This window comes from Eschrichtius robustus, chromosome 16, assembly GCF_028021215.1.
Source record: "Eschrichtius robustus isolate mEscRob2 chromosome 16, mEscRob2.pri, whole genome shotgun sequence".
NCBI lineage: Eukaryota > Metazoa > Chordata > Mammalia > Artiodactyla > Eschrichtiidae > Eschrichtius > Eschrichtius robustus.
Window position 1 is genome coordinate 25,796,183 of NC_090839.1, and position 22,344 is coordinate 25,818,526.

Sequence of the window (22,344 nt, forward strand, 5' to 3'; positions counted from 1 at the left end):
CCTCGGCCAAGAATTGACACTGAAGCCACAAGAAAATTACCAAATGAATTCTGAGCCACCCAAACTCAGTGACCACTAAGCTTACATCATGACACTGGGGTGTGAAGAATTTATGTACTCATCATTCATTGTACTCATCATTCATTGGTCTTCCTGGGCTAGCCTATCCAAAATTCCACTTCCTATCTTTCTCTGCTTTATTTTTCTCCTTAGACATATCATTATCTAATAAATTGTACATTTTACTTACTTATCTTGTCTATTATCTGCCTAGTTTTGTGAAGGCAGGGACTTTTGCTTTGCTTTTGTTTCTTCCTCTATTCCCAGGCCTAGAGCAATGCTTGGCACAGGGTGGGGACTCAATAAATATTTGTTGAATGAATGAATTCATTTACGTAGGTATTGGGCATCTAATATGGCACCAGTAGGTGCTTCTGTCAGATCTTGTCTGTCGGGCCTTGGAACCATTCCTACACCTGCCCATGCTCTCCCCTGAAATGTAGAGGTGGGAAGCTGGGAACCACATTCCCAAGCATCCTTGCCAGCACAGTTCTGAACACAGATTAAGTTCTGCCCATGAGAAGCATCTGCATGAGACTTGGAAGGCAGAAGGGAGGTAGAAACCATTCTCCTCCGGCAGCTGTGCTGGGAGATAGGTGGGTTTGCAGTCATGAGTTTCGGAGTGGCTGGCTGAACCCTACGTTCCCCTCCTGACCACCAGCCCCAAGGACAGCAGGGCAGCTGGAACCTCAGCAACAGAATCCTACAGTTTCTTCACCCCTGGGTACAGCAGCAGTGTCCTGGTTCTAAGGGCCAAGGAACACCAGCGACCCTGAAAATGAGTGGTGCTCAACAGCCCTGACTTTTGCTCCTCCAGCCCTTCCATCAGCTTTGTAAGCACCTAATTTCCTGTATTAAATCCCTTTGCCAGAAATACCTAGAGTGGTTTCAATTTTCCTGACCAATATGGAACTCAATAAATATTTGTCACAGTGAATGAATTCACTCATCGTTCAAGTCATTACTGAGCAATTACATGACTGTCACTGGGTTAGTTCTCATTATCCTCACAGCTCTGCAAGGGGAGTTCCCATTCTGGAGGAAAGGAAACTGAGGTCAGAGGACCCTATTTCAGATACCTACTGTAGGTGTACCACAGGTCAGGCACTCTGCCAGGTGCTAAGGATGCAAAATCAAAGATGACTCAGGCTCTGTCCTCAAAGAGCACCCTCGTCTACATGGAAAATAAATGGCAGCTACCCCTATGCTGGCCCCCTCTGCCTATGAGACCACCACCGTCCTCTCAGCATCTCACTGACTTAATTTTTTTTTTTTTTTAATTGAACAAGGTCCTTTTGCGTTATTCTCCCAGGCTAGGGAAAATCCCCCTGGCAGGCTCTTATAACATCACATGGCTGGTGGAGGAATTTTCCCACTGGTCTAGTTCTCTTTCCATATAGATGCTACCTTACATGGAATGTCTATATGGCTGGATTCTAGGGTGAGTCTGAGATAATGTGACCTCAAGTGCAGGTAGGCTCTTTCTATCATAACCATGCCCCCCAGCACTGGCGTCTGGCATGGTTCTGAACTCTTAGTGCCTTGAGAGTAGACTGCTTGTAGCTCAGAGCTCTTTAGCCGGGAATTAATATGGCACATATGGAACAGGCACACCTCGGAGATATGGTGGGTTCAGTTACAGACCACTGCAATAAAGCGAATATCGCAATGCAGCAAGTCACACAAAAATTTTGATTTCCCAGTGCATATAAAAGTTATGCTTACACTATCCTGTAGCCTGGTAAGTATGCAACAGCATTATATCTAAAAAAAAAGAAAGTATATACCTTAATTTAAAAAACTTTTTGACTTTATTGCTAAAAAATGCTAACCATCACCCGTGCCTTCAGCGAGTCATAGTAATAACATCAAAGATCACAGATCACCATGACAAATATAATAATAATGAAAAAGTTTGAAATATTGCAAGGATTACCAAAATGTGACACAGAGACATGAAGTGAGCAAATGCTGTTGGAAAAATGGCACCAATAGACTTGCTTAACACAGGGTTGCCACAGACCTTCAATTTGTAAAAAAAGCACAATATCTACAAAGTGCAATAAAACAAGGTATGCCTGTATATTGACTGAATGGCCTCAATTCTTTACCTCTTCTAGTACCCAGGCCCTTTACAGTGTGACTTGCAGCTTTTCCCATCAAGAGGTGGCACCTATTTCCCTACTTCTTAAATCTAAGCTGGCCTTGTGACCTGCTTTGACCAACGGAAGTGACACTGTATCACCTACAAGCCTAAGCCTCAAGAAGTCTTGAGCATTTCTGCTTGCATTACTGCACGTCCACCACTGTGGTGAGAACATGCCTGGCTAAACTGCTGGAGAATGAAAGATGCATGCAGCAGAGCCGGGTCACCCCACCAGACTTATCCCACACCGGGCCATTCTACAGCAGCGGACGCCAGTCAACCTCCAGACATGTGGGAGAACCCAGCCAAGATCAGCAGTTGCCAAGCTGACCACCGTAGACGTGAGAAAAAATAAACACTTTTTCCTATATACCACTGAGGTTTGGTGGATATTTCTTACACAGCTATAGCTAACCAATATACCCAGCTTGTTAAAAAATATGAGACACTCGCATATGTAATTTTTTGGAATCCTTTCCCCAAAAGGCAGGTATTCTCTTGACTGCCCTGAGCACTCCCTGAGGGCAGCTTGTATTTCTGCTACAACCTCTACTTCATTCCAGTTTCTCGTGGTTTGCATTTTACATTTACACGTATAACAGCTCGATCTGGTTTTGCCCTCCACGGTATCTCTAGCAGTGTCTGGCACACAGCTGGTGTTCAGAAAAGGTTCAGGTTACCCATGATGACCATGACCACTTTCTCCCCCTTCACCCCAAGCCCCAGCGTCTGCTCACCTCCAGGGGTGGGTAGGGCTGCATTCCCAATGCCTGGATCTCCACCGTTCCATTCCCAGTCAGGGGTGCTGTGGCACTATACACCTCCACCACACCATTCCCGCCGGGGTTGGGACGCCCGGAGGGACCCAGGCTCTGGGATGGGGGTGGTGGAGGCTGGGGGGGTGGAGGTGGAGGCAGTGGTGGAGGGGGTGGAGGAGGAGGTGGAGGCTGGGTGAGGTAGCTCGGCGCGGAATGCATGTTCAGGCTACTCTGAAATCAGAAGAGAAGATTAAAGTGTCATAGCCTCTTGATACCAGCTGTCTGATTTATCAGTGGGGAAGGACACTTGCCTTAGCCAGCCATGTGGAAAGAAGAGCCACTCAGGCAGCTCAGAGGATGGGGCTGAGAGGGGGCATGGAAACAAAGTCATGGGAGAATTCAAGGAGCCATCAGTCTGGCGTTGCTATCCCTTTTCTCCATGAAAGTCAGCAAAAATGGCCCAGCTTGTGCAGAAATGAGCTCACAGAGCAGGCCTAATGTTGTTGTCTTTAGAAGGGCTTGCTTGTAGGACTGACTCTGAACTGGCATCTGAGAATGTGCCTCGTAGAAGGTTTCCTATGTTAATAAGGCTATTTTGCCCACCTGGGCACTGACCCTACAACAACCCACCTAGACTGTTTGCACAAACAATGTGATTTATGGTGAACCCCTCCTTCCCATGTCGGGGTCCGGAATTTTGGTTTGTGGCTGGGTGCCTACGTGACCGATCCCCAATAAAAGCCCTGGCCTTAGAGTCGTAGGTGTGCTTCCCTGGCAGAAACACTAGGCACGTGTTGCTGCTCTTTTCTGCTGAAGGAAGATGCATGCTCTATGCAGCCCCGCCACTTCCCTGAGAGAGAGAACTTTGGAGACTTGGAAGAACGTCAATTTTCTCCAGACTTCAGCTGCTGGGTCTTCTTCCCTTGCTGATCCTGCTGTGTATCCTTTTACCTAATAAACCACAGCCATGAGCACAACCATCCTGAGTTCTGGGTCTTTCTAGAGAGTCACCAAATGTGCTGGTGGCCATAGATCCCCGAAACACAGCCAATGACTTCTAGAAATTGATTCTACAAAAATAATCAAGCAGGTGGGCAAAGATAACCATACGTGGATGGTATTCCAGTAGTTTTTATAACAGCAAAAAATGGCAATGACCTAAATGTCCTTCCGTGGAAGCCTGGCTAAACAGAGGATGGTCCATCCACATGGAATGGAACAAAACCCTTTGCGGTTGTTAAAGTGATGGTGCTGATCAATATTTCATAAAGGGTGCCTCTCTCCATTGCTGTTCCTTGGGTTCCATAGTCATACATGTCTAGAGAAAAATCTGGGGTGACAAAATCAAAAGTATTTCTTTACTGCAGGAAGAACCCAGGGGCAGAGCAAGGGAAGAGGCAGAATGCCTCCCTCACAGCCTGGTTTGACCAGGGATCCTTTTTCTATTGGAAAATCCCAAGGAGCCACTGTTCTAAGGAACACTTTGGGAAATACTGATGTAGGGCTGTAGGCACAGAGACAGAATGATGTTATACAAAAGGCAAAGTAAGAAAAGCAAGTTCCAGAACAGTGCATATAGCCTGACCCATTTATATAGATGTGTGTATATATATAGATATGTACGTATTTTTTTTAATTTAATTTTTATTTTTGGCTGCGTTTGGGTCTTTCGTTGACGCGCGCGGGCTTTCTCTAGTTGCGGCAAGTGGGGGCCGCTCTTAGTTGCAGTGCACGGGCTTCTCATTGCGGTGGCTTCTCTTGTTGTGGAGAACGGGCTCTAGGTGCGTGGGCTCAGTAGTTGTGGCTCGCAGGCTCTAGGGCGCAGGCTCTGCAGTTGTGGCGCACGGGCTTAGTTGCTCCACAGCATGTGGAATCTTCCCGGACCAGGGCTCGAACCCGTGTCCCCTGCATTGGCAGGTGGATTCTTAACCACTGTACCACCAGGGAAGCCCAGAAATAGCTTTTTTTTTTTCTGGCTGCGTTGGGTCTTTCTTGCTGCGCGCGGGCTTTCTCTAGTTGTGGTGAGCAGGGGCTACTCTTCATTGCGGTGCGCGGGCTTCTCATTGCGGTGGCTTCTCTTGTTGCGGAGCACGGGCTCCAGGCGCGCAGGCTTCAGTAGTTGTGGCACACGGGCTCAGTAGCTGTGGCTCACGGGCTCTAGAGAGCAGGCTCAGTAGTTGCGGCGCACGGGCTTAGTTGCTCCACAGCATGTGGGATCTTCCCAGACCAGGGCTCGAACCCGTGTCCTCTGCATTGTCAGGCAAATTCTTAACCCCTGCACTACCAGGGAAGTCCCAGAAATAGCTTTTTAAATAAATATATTTAAAATATACACATCTGTCTTTCTTTTCTTTTCTTTTTTTAAAATATTTTATTTGGTTGCACCATCTTAGTTGTGGCAGGCCGGCTCCTTAGTTGCAGCAGGCAGGTTTCTTAGTTGCAGCTCGAGGGCTTCTTTGTTGCAGGTTGCCAGCTCCTTAATTGCAGCACATGGGATCCTTAGCTGTGGCATGCGAACTCTTTTATTTATTTGTTTGTTTATTCTTGGCTGCATTGGGTCTTCACTGCTGCACACGGGCTTTCTCTAGTTGCGGTGAGTGGGAGCCACTCTTTGTTGTGGTGCACAGGCTTCTCATTGCGGTGGCTTCTCTTGTTGCAGAGCACTGGCTCTAGGGTGCGCGGGCTTCAGGAGTTGTGGCGCACGGGCTTAGTTGCTCTGCGGCATGTGGGATCTTCCCAGACCAGGGCTTGAACCCACGTCCCCTGCATTGGCAGGCGGATTCTTAACCACTGCACCACCAGCGAAGCCCGACATGCAAACTCTTAGTTGCGGCATGGATGTGGGATCTAGTTCCCTGACCAGGAATCAAACCTGGGCCCCCTACATTGGGAGCGTGGAGTCTTACCCACTGGAACGCCAGGGAGGTCCCTCTATGTGCATTCGAAGGTCAGGAAAGCCAGACACCAAAATTTTGGCAGTGTTTTCTTTGGGTAGAGAGAGTAAGGGTGATTGACTGATTGATTGATTTCCCAATTTTTTCTTTTTTTCTTTTTTTTGGCAGCATCGTCTGGCTTGTGGGACTTTAGTTCCCCAACTAGGGATTGAACCCGGGCCCTTGGCAGTAAAAACGTGGAGTCCTAACCACTGGACCGCCAAGGAATTCCCTGATTTCCCAATTTTTATTCTGTAAAGTTTCAAACCTACGGAAAGGTTACAAAAAGAATACAATGAACAGTCTTTATACTTCATCTAATTCACGAGTTGTTACCATTTTGCCACATCTGCAACGTCTGTGTGTGTGTGTGTGTGTACACACACATACACATATTTGTGCTTTGTCAAGCCACTTGAAAGTTAGTTACAGACATCACGACACTTTATTCCTTAAAACTGTACTCAGATGCATCTCCTAAGAACAAGGACATTCTCCTATATAACCACAATTCAATGATCGTACATGGGAAATTGAATATTGATATAATACTATTATCTAAAATATTCAGATTCTGGGACTTCCCTGGTGGCACAGTGGTTAAGACTCCATGCTCCCAATGCAGGATGCCTGGGTTCAATCCCTGGTCAGGGAACTAGATCCCACATGCATGCCACAACTAAGAGTTCACATGCCACAACTAAGGAGCCCTCCTGCCACAACTTAGGAGCCCATGTGCTGCAACTAACGAGCTGGCGAGCCTCAACTAAGGAGCCCACCTGCCGCAACTAAAGACCCAGCACAACCAAATAAATAAATATTTTTTAAAATAAATAAAATAAAATATTCAGATTCCGGGGCTTCCCTGGTGGCGCAGTGGTTGAGAATCTGCCTGCCGATGCAGGGGACACGGGTTCGAGCCCTGGTCTGGGAAGATCCCACATGCCGCGGAGCGGCTGGGCCCGTGAGCCACAACTACTGAGCCTGCGCGTCTGGAGCCTGTGCTCCGCAACGGGAGAGGCCGCGACAGTGAGAGGCCCACGCATCGCGATGAAGAGTGGCCCCCGCTCGCCGCAACTGGAGAAAGCCCTCGCACAGAAACGAAGACCCAACACAGCCAAAAATAAATAAATAAATAAATAAATTTATTTAAAAAAAAAAAAAATTCACATTCCTCCAAATTCTAATCTCCCCAAGTGTCCCAATAAGGCCTTTACCACTTCCCCCATGCCTCACCCAATACAGGATCCAACCAAGAATTGTAAATTCAGTCAGTTGCCATGTCTCTCTACTTTCCAGGTTAAGAATAATTTTTTAACAAAAAATTTTTTTTTTTTTACTTTTCTACTGTGTACTTTCTAGTGTTTTTCTAATGGACATGGAACACTTCTGTTAAGAATAAAAATAGGAGTCCAAACAACTGGACTGTGGCTATGAAACCCCAAAGTCATGTTCTGGGTCCCAGCTGAATGCGGCAGCTTCCCCAACCACAGCAGGGCTGGCTGAGGGGAAGCTGACAGTCCTCCTTAGCTTGAGGGAGAGCTGGGGCCAAGCCCCCTTCTCTCTACAAGATTCTGAATCTGCAGGAGTCAACATGCAGGCCTAGAATCAAGATCCCGTGAGAAACTGGCCACCTCCTTACCTGCACAGGCGGGGGGCCCTGGGGCATGGGCTGGTCCAGGGATGTGAAGGCCGACATGGCAGACATGAGCACGTCATCGCTTACCAAGATGTTCCCCTGCACCAGGGTCTGGATCAGTGGGGATGGGGGCACGGTAATGTACGTGGAGATCTGGACAGTGAGAGAGAGAGAGAGAGAGAGAGAGAGAGGAAGGGAGAGAAAGGGAGAGAAAGAACATGTCTGAGGCTGTGGAAGAAAGCAGATGGCATGATGCAAAAGATCTGGGTTCTGGAGTCCCACAGACCTGGATTCTATTTCCACTTGTGCTACTTCTCCCTGCCATGTGACCCTGGGAAAGTCATTCCACCTCTCTCAACCTCCATTTCCTCGTCTATCAAACAAGGAGAATAAGTCACACCTCCATGTAAGGCATATACCCTGTGACCCAGCAACAATCCTTCCGGGCCTCTATCCTAGAGAATCACTCACACCTGTCCACAGGGAGTCCACAGAAAAAGAGTACTCTGCACAGCCTTGTTTCTAATAGTGAAAAACTGGAAATAACCTTGATGTCCATCAATAGGAGAATAGATCAAAAAATACAATATAGTCATGGATAGAATACTATAGAGAGCAAGTAAGAGGTATTGCATGGAAAATCAAATTATATAATAACATGTACATTATATATTCTCATCTTTAAAAATCTAAAACAATACTACTATATAATTCCTGTGAGTACTTAAGAAAGTATGTGAAAGTATAATTATATGTTCTCAGGTTAACAGCAAGGATGAAAGGCAGACCTTACAAGAGGGTGTCAAACATGCAGTGACTATTCCTGTCAGTAGATGTAAAGCGTGTTTTGTTTTGTTTATTTGTTGCCTTTCTTTCCTGGCATCTTCCTAAGTCGTCTGTCTGCAGGACCCCTGGGGACAGCAGCAACTGGGCCCCTGAACCCAGAGTCCCTGCTCAAACAGGATGTCCTTGCCCTCAACCAAGCAAGGACAACCCAGGCAGTTTAGGGACACACCCCATGTCACGGCCAGGAAAGGCAGTGACATGTATTTTTACAATGTCACATGCATTAGGCTGAGACAAAAAATGGGAAATCATTTCCATGTCCATCCAACTCACTTAGGCAGAGGGATTCGTGTTTGCCCATTACCAACCAACTGTGTTCTAAAGTTTTTTCCTTGCCCAGGACTGGAAGAATTTCCCTCTCTCCTACGGAAAAAAAAAAAAGGGAGTGGGGGGAGAGGGAACATTTTCTACTAACAAAACTCATAATCAAGGAGTGAGAAAACGACTGCTCTGTGTTAGAAGATGTCTATGGTAACTTGAAAAGTTTAAACGTACATGTCCTATGGATCTGGAGGTGAACGCTTTTATCTTGATGGCAGGAATTATGTCTATACAATGGGTGAAGATAATGTTTTAGAGGAATAAGGAGACAAGAGGAAGCCAGAGGGAAACCTGACCCCGTGACCTGGCATCCTGGGACATGCCCAGCCCCCTTTATAAGGAGTCTTTAATCCCTCTGAGCTCCCACCCAGGGTGTCTTTGCTCCAGAACTGTGTTCCTGACTGAGAACTCTGCAAGCTTCTCCAGATACCCGCAGCCTGCCCTGTGACCTCCAGACTTGTATATCTGTCTGCACCTTCACTGCCTCCACTTAAAGGTCCAATGGGCATCTCAAATTCAACATGAGCAGCTGAACTCCTGACATCCCCCCCAAAACCTTCTCCTTGTTGTTTTCCCCGCTTCGGTTAATGGCAACTCCAACTCTGGTCATCCTTGACTCCTCTTAATCTCACACCCTACATCCAATCCATCCACAAGCTCTGTCAGCTCCACCTTCAAAATATTTCGAAAATCTCACCCCTTCTCTCCACCTCCACTGCCACTATCCTGGTCAAGCCACCACCACCCATTGTCTGGATTTGTACAGTAGCACCCTAATCAGTCTCCTGGATTTCTCTCTTGACTCCCGTCAAAATCTACTGTCTACAGCAGCTACAGTGACCTAGTTAAAGTGTAAATCAGACTATATCCCTCTTCTGCTCAAAACCCTCCAATGGCTCCCATCTCATGCAGAGTAAAAGCCCACAGACCGATACGATTTGCCAGGATCCCCCTATTGCCTCTCTGACCTTATCACCTCTCACCCTCCTCACTCACTCACTCAGCTCTAGCCACTCTCACCTCCTTGCTGTTCCTGGAATAAAGCCAGCACACTTCCGCCTCAGGGCCTTTACACTTGCTGATCCGGCCCCCTGGAATATTCGTCCCCAAAGTAGCTTCATGACTATTTCTCACCTCCCTAAGTCTCTGCACAAATGTCACCTCTTCACAGAGCTCATCCCAGAGCACCACATACAAAAGGGCAAAACCTCCCATCCCTGTCTTGACATCCCCTATCTCTCTGCACTTATCCTGGGAAAAGTACATCTCTACACATCTGTTTGGGTACTATCTATCTCACTCAATGCCATGAAGGCAGTGACCTGGTCTGTTTGTCCACCCCTGTACCCCCAGTGCCCACACAGTGCCTGACACACGGTGGGTACTCAAAAAAGACTTGACTAGATAAATGAACAAACGAATGGATAAATACCTGGCGATTGGCAGGAGGCGGGGCCTGCTGGACTGCTGTGGGTGCTGCCGAAGGTGTGTAGATGCTGTTGGTAGCCAATGAGACTGTGGCCAGGGGCGGGGCACTCCCCTGGCACTGTTCCCGCTTGTGGGTCATAAACGCCGGCAGCGAGTTGAACTGCTTCTTACACTTCCCGCAGAGAAAGACATCCTCATCATCTAGGGGTCATGCCCACAGAGCAGCAGAGGGAGGGAAATAACGAAAAAAAGCAAGAAAAAAGGAGGGGGCATCACAGTGAGAATGGGAGGCCCGTGGCTGGACCATGAGAAAGGCAAACTAACGGCATTCCATGACTCGACATGCGAGGGTCAAGCATCAACTCTGTGCTTCCTACGAGCTTTCAAACCACGCTGGCACCTGCGGGGATATCCAGCCAGGTTCACCCAGGAATCAAAAATTAGAAATCAGGAAATCGTAAGGTGGGTTCCCTTCAAAGTTGAGACATTCAGAATCTTTATCCTGCCTGAATTTATTCACCAGTCCCCAAATGGGCTGCATGATCACACTCCTCAGTGCCCTTGCATCCCCTGTCCTCCCTGCCAAGCTGCCTCTCTCAGAACAACTCATTCTGCAAGGCTCAGCTCAGATGTCACCTCCTCCAGGAAGCCCTCCTCAAGAGTGTTCACAGTTCCTTCCTCTGGGCAAGCCTCTCTTATCACATTTTTCCCATCACCACCATATTTCCTAAGGGAAGGAAATATCTCTTATTTATCATCATAACTACAATATTTTCTGGGCACATAGGAGGCCTTCAGTGGATGTCTGCTGAATGCATGAAAAACTAAATCAATGATTAGCTACAGTTAACACCATCCATTATTGAAGGCCCACCACAGGCCATGCACTGTACCAAGCTCTTGATATGTTGTGGCAGAAATGTCTAATTGTCATTCAATATTCACTCTTCCTTCTTAAAAAGTAATACAAATTTTAGTGAGAAACATGGCCATCTAGTTAAAGACCATATTTCCCAGACTTTTTTGCAGCTAGACATGTCATGTGACTGAATTCTGACCAATAGGAGAAGAGGAGAAGTATACTGTCTACACAACTTCCTCCTAAAAGGAAGGGGTATGACTTCTACTTCCTTCTTTCTTCCCTTCCTGTTGGCTGGAGTGTGGAAATGAAAGTGGGAGGTTGGAGCAGCCATCTTGGACCGCATGCTGAGAGCAGCAGAGCCATATGAAAGAAAGGGTCTGAGTCATCAGGACTTCATGCAACAAAGAAATAAACTTTAATCTTGTACAAACTACAAGAAACTTGCATTTCTTATTTATGACAGCTAAAACCGAATCCCAAGTACCCTCACAAGATTCCTATGAGGTAGGACTATTATCCCCATTTTACAGATGTGGAAACTGAGGGCACAGAGAGGTTAACTCACTTGCCTAAGGTCACAGAGCCAAACTATGGGAACAAGGATTCAAACTCAGGTGTGTGTCTCTCTGTCCCCAGCATGGTTCCCAAGTACACAAAAATCTTTGTAGAATGAATGGATGAACACACAGACTCACACAGGGTTCTAAAGGAAGTTCCTTGCCCTCTCTGTGTCGCAAGGGCCTGGGCTGTAAATTGGAGAGATTCATGCTTAGCCTCATTGAGGGGAAGCTGAGAAATGACTTTGGGTCAAAGGTACAAGCATTGCTAAGCATCGGGGCTCCTAGTCATTCTCTGTCATGATCCCCACATTCACTAAGTGACTGAAAAAGACTGTCCTCAGAGCTAAGCAGAGTAAAGTCTGAGCCTGAAGATACAGGCTGGGAGGAAGGAGAGAGGCTTCAGACATGAGAGGACAACCTGGGAACCACAGTGGGCAGTTCACTCCCACACCCCCTCATCAGCCCCACCTGTTTTCACAGGCAGCTACTTACCCTTCCCACTGGTGAACCTGAGCAGATACTCACCCAGTGGCTGGATAGCAGGGGGTGCATTGACGCTCTGGCCTGTTGGATCAGGAACTGCTCCTTGGCCATCCAACAGTGACTGGACAGCTAGGACAGTCTGATTGTCCATTCCTGAAGAAAGAAAAGCAGCCTTTCTGGAAGGTGGGCCCAGCATCCCGCTCTGACTTCACCCTTACAAGCCAGACCCATTGCAAGGCCCCCATGGCAAAAATGTCTGTCTGTGCCCTGATATGCTTTCTCTCCTACTTCTATTGCAATAGAACCCAAGATTTTTGGCTGGGAACATGGCCCCAGAATAAAGATTACACTTCCCAGCCATTCTTGCAGCTAGAGAATGTCTAAGTTCTGGTCAACGGGAGCTTTGGGGAAGTTTTCTTAAAAGCTGCCTGGTATGTGACCCCCTTCTTTGTCCGATCCTCCATCCTGCTTCCTAGAACAAGAAGATGATGGTGGGAACTCTAGCCACCATCCCAGATCATGAGGACAAGGGCACTACAGGGCAAAAGACTGGAAAGATTCTGGGTCTCTGAGGACCTTGTAGAACACAGCCACTATCACAGCTCTAGACTGCCTTTTTCTGGACTCCCACATGAGAGAAATAAACTTCTAGCCTGTTGAAGCCACTGCTAGGTTGGGCTTCTCTCTTACTCATGGCTGAGTCTAATCCGAAATGCAAAAACCCCTCTGGAAATCATGTTACTAAGTCTTCCTCATCCACACCCCACAAATCCCACAAATCTGTTTGCACTTGGGCTTCTCTTGTTTTCCAATGTGTGCTTATTTTTTCAGTTCCTCAATAAACAGCATAATCTGGATTGTGGTCGGGGGGACTCTTGAGAAGCTGACTACGTCCATGTTTTCCAACCAGTTGTCACTGTTGAGGTTCTCAGTAGCACACTGTCCAGCCGTGTCACCAGCTGGAAGACAGGCCTCCTCACATCTAAGTGGCCACCAAGGCACACTGCCTCCCCCCCCAGTAACCCAGAGGGCGCCTCCTTCTCTCTGTTCTCACAGCCAACCTCTCACCTGGACACCTGCCCCAGCTTCTACTGAAAGGCAATTAGAACCATTAGCTCCTGCAGCCAAACTGAATCCATACTTTCCCCTGTCACAATGCAGGTTGCGTGCCTCCTGAGGCCAGCCCTTCTCTCCATCTCCTCCTGCTCCTTCAGAAGCCGTTCTCCACCAGCTGGCCCATCTCACACTGTGCCCACAACTTCTCCTTCCCAGCAGCGGCTACACACACTCAGGTTTCTCTAGAATGGCCTCCCTCGAACTCATGTTCTCATCTCTCCTCCCTTCAACATCAAGCATCCGATGAGGGTTGTCTACACCCTCCATCTCCTCTGCCCACCTCCCAATCCTCCTCCACCCACTCCAGTAGGGCTTAAGCCCCCATGATTCCAGCAGAATCACCAAAGACCACCTGGCAGCATCAGACATTCTTTTTTGAAACACTCCCTTCTCGGGCTCCAGGGCGCCACCCTTCCTGGGTCTTCTCCCACCTCTCTGCTCGCTCTTTCCCAGCCTCCTTTACTCTCTTCACCTGTCCATCCCCTAAATGTTTCTATTTTTGAAGGGTTCCTTCCATCTGGCTCTCTCTCCTCTCCCTCTTACACTCTCCCTGAGAATCCTCACTTGCCCTCATTTAGTTCTCCCTAATATCTGGAGTTTCAAACCTGGGGTTCATGCTCCCCCAGAAGGAGCTTCAGTAAATCTTCTATCATCTAATGCAAAACTGTATGTCAGCATTTGTGTGCAAATCTGTACATGAATGTTCATAGCAGTTTTATTCATAATAGTAAAAAACTGGAAACAAGTCAGATGTCCTTCAGTGGGTGAACAGTTAAACAAACTGCAGTGCATCCATAGCACGGAGCACTGCTCAGCAATATGAAGGAGCAACCTATTGATACAAGCAACAACTTGGATGAATCTCCAGGGAATTACAATGAGTGAAAAAAGCCAATCTCAAAGGTTATATACTTTATGATTCCAATTACATGACATTCTTGAAATGATAATATTTTAGAAATGGAGAACAGATTAGTGTGGTTGCCGGACATCAGGGATGAGGAGCAGAGGAAGGAGGTGGGTGGAGCCATAAAAGGGCAACATCTTGTAGTGATACAACTGTTCTGTATGTCGACTGGTTATAATACTATAGGATAGTTTTACAAGATGTTACATTGTGGGAAACTAAGTAAAGGATAAATGGAATCACTCTATTATTTCTACAACTGCACGTGAATCTACAGAAAAAAAAGTATTTCAAAATAAAAAGTTTAATTTAAAAAAAATATTGGGGGCTTCCCTGGTAGCGCAGTGGTTAAGAATCCGCCTGCCAATGCAGGGGACACGGGTTCGAGCCCTGGTCCGGGAAGATCCCACATGCCGCGGAGCAACTAAGCCCGTGCACCACGACTACTGAGCCTGCGGTCTAGAGCCCATGAGCCACAACTACTGAAGCCCGCGTGCCTAGAGCCCATGCTCCGCAACAAGAGAAGCCACCACAATGAGAAGCCTGCACACCGCTATGAAGCGTAGCCCCTGCTCCCTGCAACTGGAGAAAAAGCCCACGCAGCAATGAAGACCCAACGCAGCCAAAAATAAACAAATAAATTTATTTTAAAAAATATATTGGGACTTCCCTGGTGGTCCAGCCTGGGTAGGACTCTGTGCTCCCAATGCAGGGGGCCCGGGTTCGATCCCTGGTCGGGGGAGCTAAATCCCACATGCATGCTGCAACTAAGATGCTGCATGCTGCAGCTAAAACCCGGTGCAGCCAAAATAAATCAATGACTATTTTTTAAAAAATAAAATAAAAAATACTGCCTGTCAAAACTATGGAGACAATAAAAAGATTAGCGGTTGCTGGGGGTGGGGGGAGGGATGCATAGGCAGAGCACAGAGGATTTTTAGGGCAGTGAAAATACTCTATATGATAATATTACAATGATGGATATATGTCATTATACAATTGTCCAATAGAATGTACACCACCAAGAGTGAAACTTAAGATAAATTATGGACTTCGGGTGGTTATGATGTGTCAATGCAGGTTCATCCTTGGTAACAAATGTACCACTCTGATGAGTTACGTTGATTAAAGGGGAGGTTATGAATGTGTAGGATCAAAGGTATACAGAAAGTCTCTGTACCTTCCTCTCAACTGTGCAAACCTAAAACTGCTCTAAAAAAATTAAGTCTTTGAAAAAAATGCTGTCTATATAAAACTCAAACCAAATGTGTCATTCCCCATCCCTAAGTTTGTTCCTCTCCTAGTAATCCTCATCAATAAGAACAGGGCACCACTGTCCACCCAGCTAAAGCCCCTGGGGCACCCCCTGATTCTTCCCTTAACCTATCTCCCTTCACACCCTGATTTCCGGTCCTTCAGCAAGTCTAGCCTATTCTGTCTCCCAAATATCTCTCAGATCCACTTTTCCTCCATCCCCATAGCTGTCCCCAGAGCCCAGGCCACCATCAGTTCCCAGCAGGACAGCCACAGTGGTCTCACCTCCCCACGGCCACTCTGACCCCTCCTGTCTGTTCTCAGAGCAGCCAGGGTGAACTTTATAAAACATACATTAGCTTGTGCAGCTCCCCTGCTGAAAACCCTTTCTTAGTTCCACACTGATGCCAAGATAAAGTTCAGAAGCCTCATCTCTAGCTGCTCACATGAACTTCTGTGAATCCTAGACCTCTCTCCCCACCAGGGCTTTGCAAATGCAGTCCCCACTGCCTGGGTCATCTCTGGATACCCACAGTTCTGCTGCCCTTCTCCTAGCCCAGCGCGCATCACACAGTCCCAGGAACTGATTTTTCCTTTACCTTCTTCATCACTCAATACAGGAACACATTCTTGTAGTGAAAATTCAAACACTGAGGAAGTCCATGAACCTAGAGAGAAAGCAGACCTCACACCATCCTGTTGGCCTCCCAGAGGGAGCCACCAATGACCCTGGCCTTCCACATCCATCACCCGTCACAGCACTGAACACCAGCTGAGGTTATCTTCACTGTTTACCTTTTCTATAATTCTATAATTTCTACGTCCCTTACCAACGAGTATTCCTGAAACTTAACCTTCCCAGATGTGGGGAGGATTACACATTTCGTGGTGAGAGAGCTGATTCTCCAAGATGTTAAGAGACACAGCTGAGACCTCCTGGGGAGTTGCAGGACTCAAAGCCTCAGCCACATACCACTGGTCCAGCCTACTTTCAGCTTGCACTCTAATTATGTGTATACTCATCTCATCCCTCCAAGAGCATTCTTGGGTCTGTATCCCCCCAGCACCAACTCTGTGCCATGGCCCTGAATTCTCTGAGGCTTCCTTCCCAACTCCTAGCAAGTGCACATGGAGGCTCTCAGTGTTTGCCTGCCTCCAAAGCTCACAATTCCCAGAGCCTGAGGACCATTCACATCCTAGGATCTTGCAGAGCATGGGACAACCACTCGGTGCGCTGTTTGCTGGTTTGGGTCTGGTAACTTGGCGTCCCGGCCAACCACACCGTTGGCACCCATCCTTTCTTGGTCTGGGTTTATAATACTCTGCATCCCGTAATGGTGCACAAAGTAGGCACCCCGTGTTTGCTGGTTTCTGTCCAAGGCCTGGCCTTGCACACAGGTGGCGCCGATCCTTTCCTGGTCTGAATTGAAGACACTATGTCAGAGCGCGAGGCACACAGTTGGCGCTCAATACAAGTTCTTAATGGTCAGGACCCCTGGCTCAGCCCCTCCCCGCAGCCGCTGCTGCACCACGGTCCCCCTGGATACAGCCCTCCCCAGCCCTCGCGTCCGTGGTGTAGCCACGCTCGCCTCGCGGTTCCCGGCCTGGCCTGCATCACCATCCCCCGGCTGTTCCCTCCAGGAAACTGCCCCCCAGGCCCAACCGCGCGCCGCCCGGGCCCTGGCGGCGGCAGCTGTTCCGGTCCTAGGCTCCCCTCCCGCTGCGCCAGCCGTCCACGGCTGTTCCGCTCTCGGTGCTCTCCCCCAGGGCCTTCTCTCTCTCGCTGTGCCTGTCCGGTTGCACGCACCACCCCACCCCCCGACCCGCCGCCGCAGCCGCCGCCGGGCCTAGGCGCCCGCGGCTGTTCCGTTCGCGAGATGCACCCCCCACCACCACTGAGCCTCAACTCCGCTTCTGTTCAGGCCTCACTGCTCCCTCACCCCTGCCGACCTCCGCTCCCGCGGCTGTTCCCATCCGTGGCCCTCCCGCCCCGCTGGCTGTTCCGGCCCGGCGCCCTCCGCCCCGCAGGCGCCACGCGCCCTGGGCCCCGCGCTGCGAGTTCGCGGCGGGAGGGGGCGCAAGGCGGAACAGCCGCCTCCCCAGTCCCCGCCGCCGCTCACCCTCCAGGGCCTCGAAGATCGTCTGCGCCATTTTGGAGCCGCCGCCGCTGGAGTCCGAAGCCGGGCTGCGCGAGCATTGTGGGAGCCGTGGTGGCGGCGGCGGCGGCGGCGGCGGGGCCGCTAGGGGGCGCCCTCCTTCCTCCTCGGAGCCCCTCCACCATCCCAGAAAACCAGGAATGGCTCGTGGGACCCCCAGCATCCCGGGGCTCCCCCAGCCCCACCTGGATAACCCAGTTATTGGACACGTGGACCCCTATCCCTGCAGTATTTTGATACCAACCAGGGTTCTTGGCTTTACCCAATGAATAGAAGTTGACTAGAGGCCAGATAAGAAATTCAGGCAAGGCTTTATTGGGGCCCTTGCTGCAGCAGGGGGGAGGGAGAGCAAACGACAGCTTCCCTTGCTTGCTTGCTGAGGGGGGGCAAGCTTGTTCCTTACATGGAGTGAAGGTAGGGGTGTGTCCAGGGGTCAGGCGGAGGGGTGGCTTAGGTGTTTTGTCCACCCCTTAGGTGGTATTGTGTGCAGGGGGACATGCGCAGTACCCTGCTTTTGCTCCCAACACCCAGTTTTTGTTCCTGGTTCTTCACAAATGGCAGTTGGGTTTTGTTGTCTTTTTGTATCTTTTGGGTCCAGAATTTGCCCCAGCCGTGCATGCATGCACACAGTTATTTTTAGTCCCATATAGTTTCTTTGTATTTTGTTGCTCGGGGAGACGTGTGTCCAGGTGCAAGCATTGCAGCATAGCAGCAAAGGGTCCCAGGTCCCAGCCTGTCTCAATTTGAACCCCTAACTCTGCGCACTGACCCCCATCCCTATTGCACACAGGCACCTCCCAACCCTGTTTTCTGGACCTGACTCCAACTCTGTGATACAGACCTCTGTCCAACTGCCTGAGACCCCCAACTCTGCAAAAGGGACTGAATATTCCCACTGTACACAGTGTAACAGGGAAGAGCAAAATCTGACTCCATGTTGGATCTGTTTCTTTTACTTTAACCTTTGCTTTTGGATGCTTTTGTTACTATCATCACTAAGAGGATGCTGTCTATAGCTGTAAGCATACATAATGGCTTACCTCGGGGAACCCTGCGCCTCTGCCTGAATGTTAAAGTGCCTTTGTTCAGCTCACAGGAAGACATTCAGACCCTACCCACCTGTGAATGGCCACAGAAAAGAAGAAATTAACACATCCCCTCTCCAATTCTGGCCAAGCCATGAGATAGTTTGCAAGACTTACGGCCTTTTTACTTTACTTCCTCACCTCCTCCCCCTCTCTGTTCTATAAAAGAAACTGGCATACAGACCCCGATAAGATGCTATTCTGGGACGTTAGTGTGGTGGTCCGAGCGCGGGTTGGAAAAGAATTTCCAGACACAAGGCAGAATGTGAGGAAAGTAGAGTTTCTTAAAGAGAAGGGTCACTGCAAGAACAGCGGGCTGACTTCCTGGTAGCCAGGGAAAGTCGACAATGAGCATGGGTTGCCCTGTCTGTTTTTATAGCCAGGGAACATGCAAGTCATCTGCTGACTGGACAGAGTATGTATACTTTCAGTGTGCTGAGCGGGAGAAAAACGGGGCAAATGTCTTTCCTTATATGGGATGGGAAAGGGACAGGGCATGATGCTTGGGAGGGCTCTGGGACAGTGCAATGGTTACATTGTGACAGAGTGATAGGAGTCCTGTAACTCTTTGTTCTGGCAATATTGGCCCTTTGAATTTATCTCGTTCTTTGTCCTTGGAGCACACCACAGTTAGTCCGCCATCTTCTCGGGTGCCCAGCTTTCTGAACAAAGTCGCTATTCCTTGCCTCAGCACCTCGTCTCCCGATCATTGGCCTGTCGTGCGGCGAGCAGACGGAGCTTGGATTGAGTAACAACAGTACCCCCGCCTTTGCAACACCAACCCCCATTCCCATCTCACCTGGACCACTCAACTCGGTCGCAAGGACCCCCATCTCCACCAAATACAGGACTCCTGCCCCAGCTGTGCTGCATGGCTTCCCATCCCTTGTCATAAACTTCTCATTCCCCCTCCCACAGTGACCACCATCTCGACCCATTGGGAGCCACCAGCCTCTCCTCACATGACTCCCATCTCTGCCTGGTCTTAATCCCCCATCATCTCAGAGATTCCTCTTGGCTGTTACGTAACCCCCCCATTTCCACCCTTTAGGAACCTCCATTTCCTCTTCCCACAGACCTTCATCCCTGCCTCTCGGGGACCCCATTTCTGTTACATAAACCCCCAAAATCCACCTCAGCAACCCCCAGCCCAGCCTCACTGAAAGCCCTTTCAGGTCTCTCAGGGATCCTCCTGCCCCTCATTTGGATCCCCCATCACACACAGACCCCTTTGCCATCTTCCTTTATGCTCCATCAGCCCCTCATTGAGGACTTACTATGTACCAAGTCCTATAATAGCTCCAGGAATACAGTGGTCCTTTCTCATGGAGTTAGGGGTGAGGGGGAGCAAACAGACATTAAATCTTAAAAATTGTGTAATTTCAAGGTGTGATGTAGTTTCAAAGAAGTACATTTGGGCCACAAGGAAGAGTTGGGGTGTGCACGGGAAGGAGAGGGGAACCATGGAGGTGCCAACAATCATGATCTCTCCCACGAGCACAGCCATATCCTCCTCAACTGGACTACCGCGTTGACTCTAAACATTCTCATTGGTTTTTTTTTTTAATAATTATTTTAGCCTCATCCAAAGCAACCATCACAAAAATCACAGTTTTCATTTTCTTATATTCACTACATATATAACTCCTAAAATTAAAAAATATATATCTGTTCCAATAAGCTCCACTGTCATTGTAGGACACTGCTAGCCACTGTTCCTGATAAATTGCCTCAAAGACCCTCTGCCTAAAGGTGCATTTCTACTACAAACCCCCCATCCTGTTCTGAACACCACTCCCCTCCGCCACCAGCACCCTTCCCCTTCCTATACCCCCCCTTGCACAGCTAGCTCTGAGCAAATGTCCCCCACAGAGAACCCGCCCCCTCTCCCAGACTCCATGCCCCACCTCTTTTCTTGGGAACCTTTGAGACCCAGGGCCCACTTCGAGCCCCCCTTCCCATTGCCTGTCTGGCAAGAGTAAGGTCAGGGTTCCCTCCTCCCTGTCTTCTTTTAACGTCCCCATTGGTCCAGTGGCCACAGATTCTCATCATGTCTTCTCGGCAAGAGTTTCTCAATATAACTTTCTTATGTTTTTTAAATTATTCAAGTAATATATTAATACATTCACATTCATTTAATTAACTTAAAAATAGGTATTGAGTACCTACTGTAGGCTAGACACTGTTCTAGATGCTAGGGCTGCAGCCATGAATGAAAAGACAAAAATCCTTGCCTTCATGGAGTCATAGTGAGATGCAAGTGAGATGGGCTATAAGCAAGAAAAAAAAAGGAGACATGTTCTATGACTTTAAGTATTTTTTTCTGGGAGGAGGGGAAGCTACTTTAGACAGGTCAGGGAAGGCCTGTCTGAGGAGGCGGACCTGAAAAATGAGATGGGATCAGATGGACAAAAGGGAACAAAAAGGCAGAGCTTATTAGCTTTATCATCTTGGGCAAGTGCAAAGGCTCTGAGGCCAAAATGAAAGGAAGCCAAGGACTGTAAAGGGGCAACTGAGGATAATAAGCAATGTATGGGAACAGGAGGATGAGGTTGGAGAGATAGACAGGGCCGCTCTGAGGGTGTGGGTTGTTTTTTTTTTTTTAAGGGCTAAAGTATCATTTATTTCTCTGGCTGTAATACTCTCACAAATTTAAGTATGAGTCAAAATGATGTGTCATTTAGAATTACATTAGGTTACTTGTAAAAACTTTGTAACCACTAAAGGGCTGACATCCAGATATATTCATATTAAGTATAGAGATGTGGGCTTTGATTAAAGTCTCTTGAGTAGAAAGAGAAAATAATTTATGATCCTTTTTTTGACATTGGTTACTGCTTTTACTTTACATAGTACATGACTGGTCTTGCAGAAATATAACCGTGAAGAGGCCTGGTCTTCACATAGGATACCCGAGCTGTTCTGCATCAAATGTCCTCCAAGAAATTCTCTAATCATTATTCCCCTCCCTTTCCATATGATGTCTATTATTATGTACTTATTCATCCCTTACTCTGGACCAGACACTGTATCAGAGGGTGTGGGTTTTATTCTGAGGGTGATGGATTAAAAGATTCCACTAATCCAGACCTTGGAAGCTTTCCATGTACAGACAGTTCTTGACCTGCAATGGCTCAACTTATGATTTTTTAACTTTACAATGGTTTGACAGTGATATGCATTCAGTAGAAAAACTTTGAATTGTGATCTTTTCCCAGGCTAGCGATCTGTAATGATGCTGGGCAGCGGCCGCGAGCCACAGCTCCCGGTCAACCGTGCAGTCACAAGGCTGAACAACCAATACACTTACAACCGTTCTGCTCCCAGACAACCATTCTGCTTTTCACTTTAGTGCAGTATTCAATAGATTACATGAGACATCCAACACGTTATTATAAAATAGGCTTGGTGTTAGATGATTTTGCCCAACTGTAAACTAACGTAAGTGTTCTGAGCACGTTTAAGGTAGGCTACGCTTAGCCATGATATTCATTAGGTTAGGTGTTTCGACTTAATGATATTTTCCACCATCGATGGGTTTATCCAGGTGTAACCCCATCGTAAGTCCAAGGAAGGGCAGGGCTGTATTTTGATACATCCAGGTGCATATACACATATTGCTTTTTATCTGCTCTTCAGGCCTTTGCACATGCTGTTCTCTCTTACTAAAATGCTGTTCTCCCACCCCTACCCCTATCATGTGATACTCTTCAGCCATGGGAAGTTCCCCTTTTCTCTACCCCCTCAATAGGGAGCCCTCTAAGCGGAAGTGCTTCATCCATTCTGGTTG

At 48.2% G+C, this 22,344-nt stretch overlaps 1 protein-coding gene across 3 annotated transcripts in view; it reads right to left on the reverse strand.

Moving 5' to 3' along the window:
- The window catches only part of ZNF341 (zinc finger protein 341), a 42,070-nt gene extending 24,579 nt beyond the window's left edge, over positions 1-17,491 (reverse strand). Inside the window, exons 1-5 of one of the 3 annotated variants that reach the window (XM_068566053.1) lie at positions 17,434-17,491; positions 12,079-12,189; positions 10,136-10,332; positions 7,540-7,689; positions 2,944-3,195 (exon numbers count right to left, since the gene is read on the reverse strand). In XM_068566053.1, coding sequence (XP_068422154.1) covers positions 2,944-3,195; positions 7,540-7,689; positions 10,136-10,332; positions 12,079-12,189; positions 17,434-17,464 — 741 coding nt within the window. In that variant the 5' untranslated portion in view covers positions 17,465-17,491. Of the gene's footprint in view, positions 1-2,943; positions 3,196-7,539; positions 7,690-10,135; positions 10,333-12,078; positions 12,190-15,912; positions 16,061-17,433 lie in introns of those variants that run through there. The other 2 variants (XM_068566052.1, XM_068566054.1) reach the window with 2 other exon arrangements.
- Between the last annotated feature and the right edge of the window lie 4,853 nt (positions 17,492-22,344).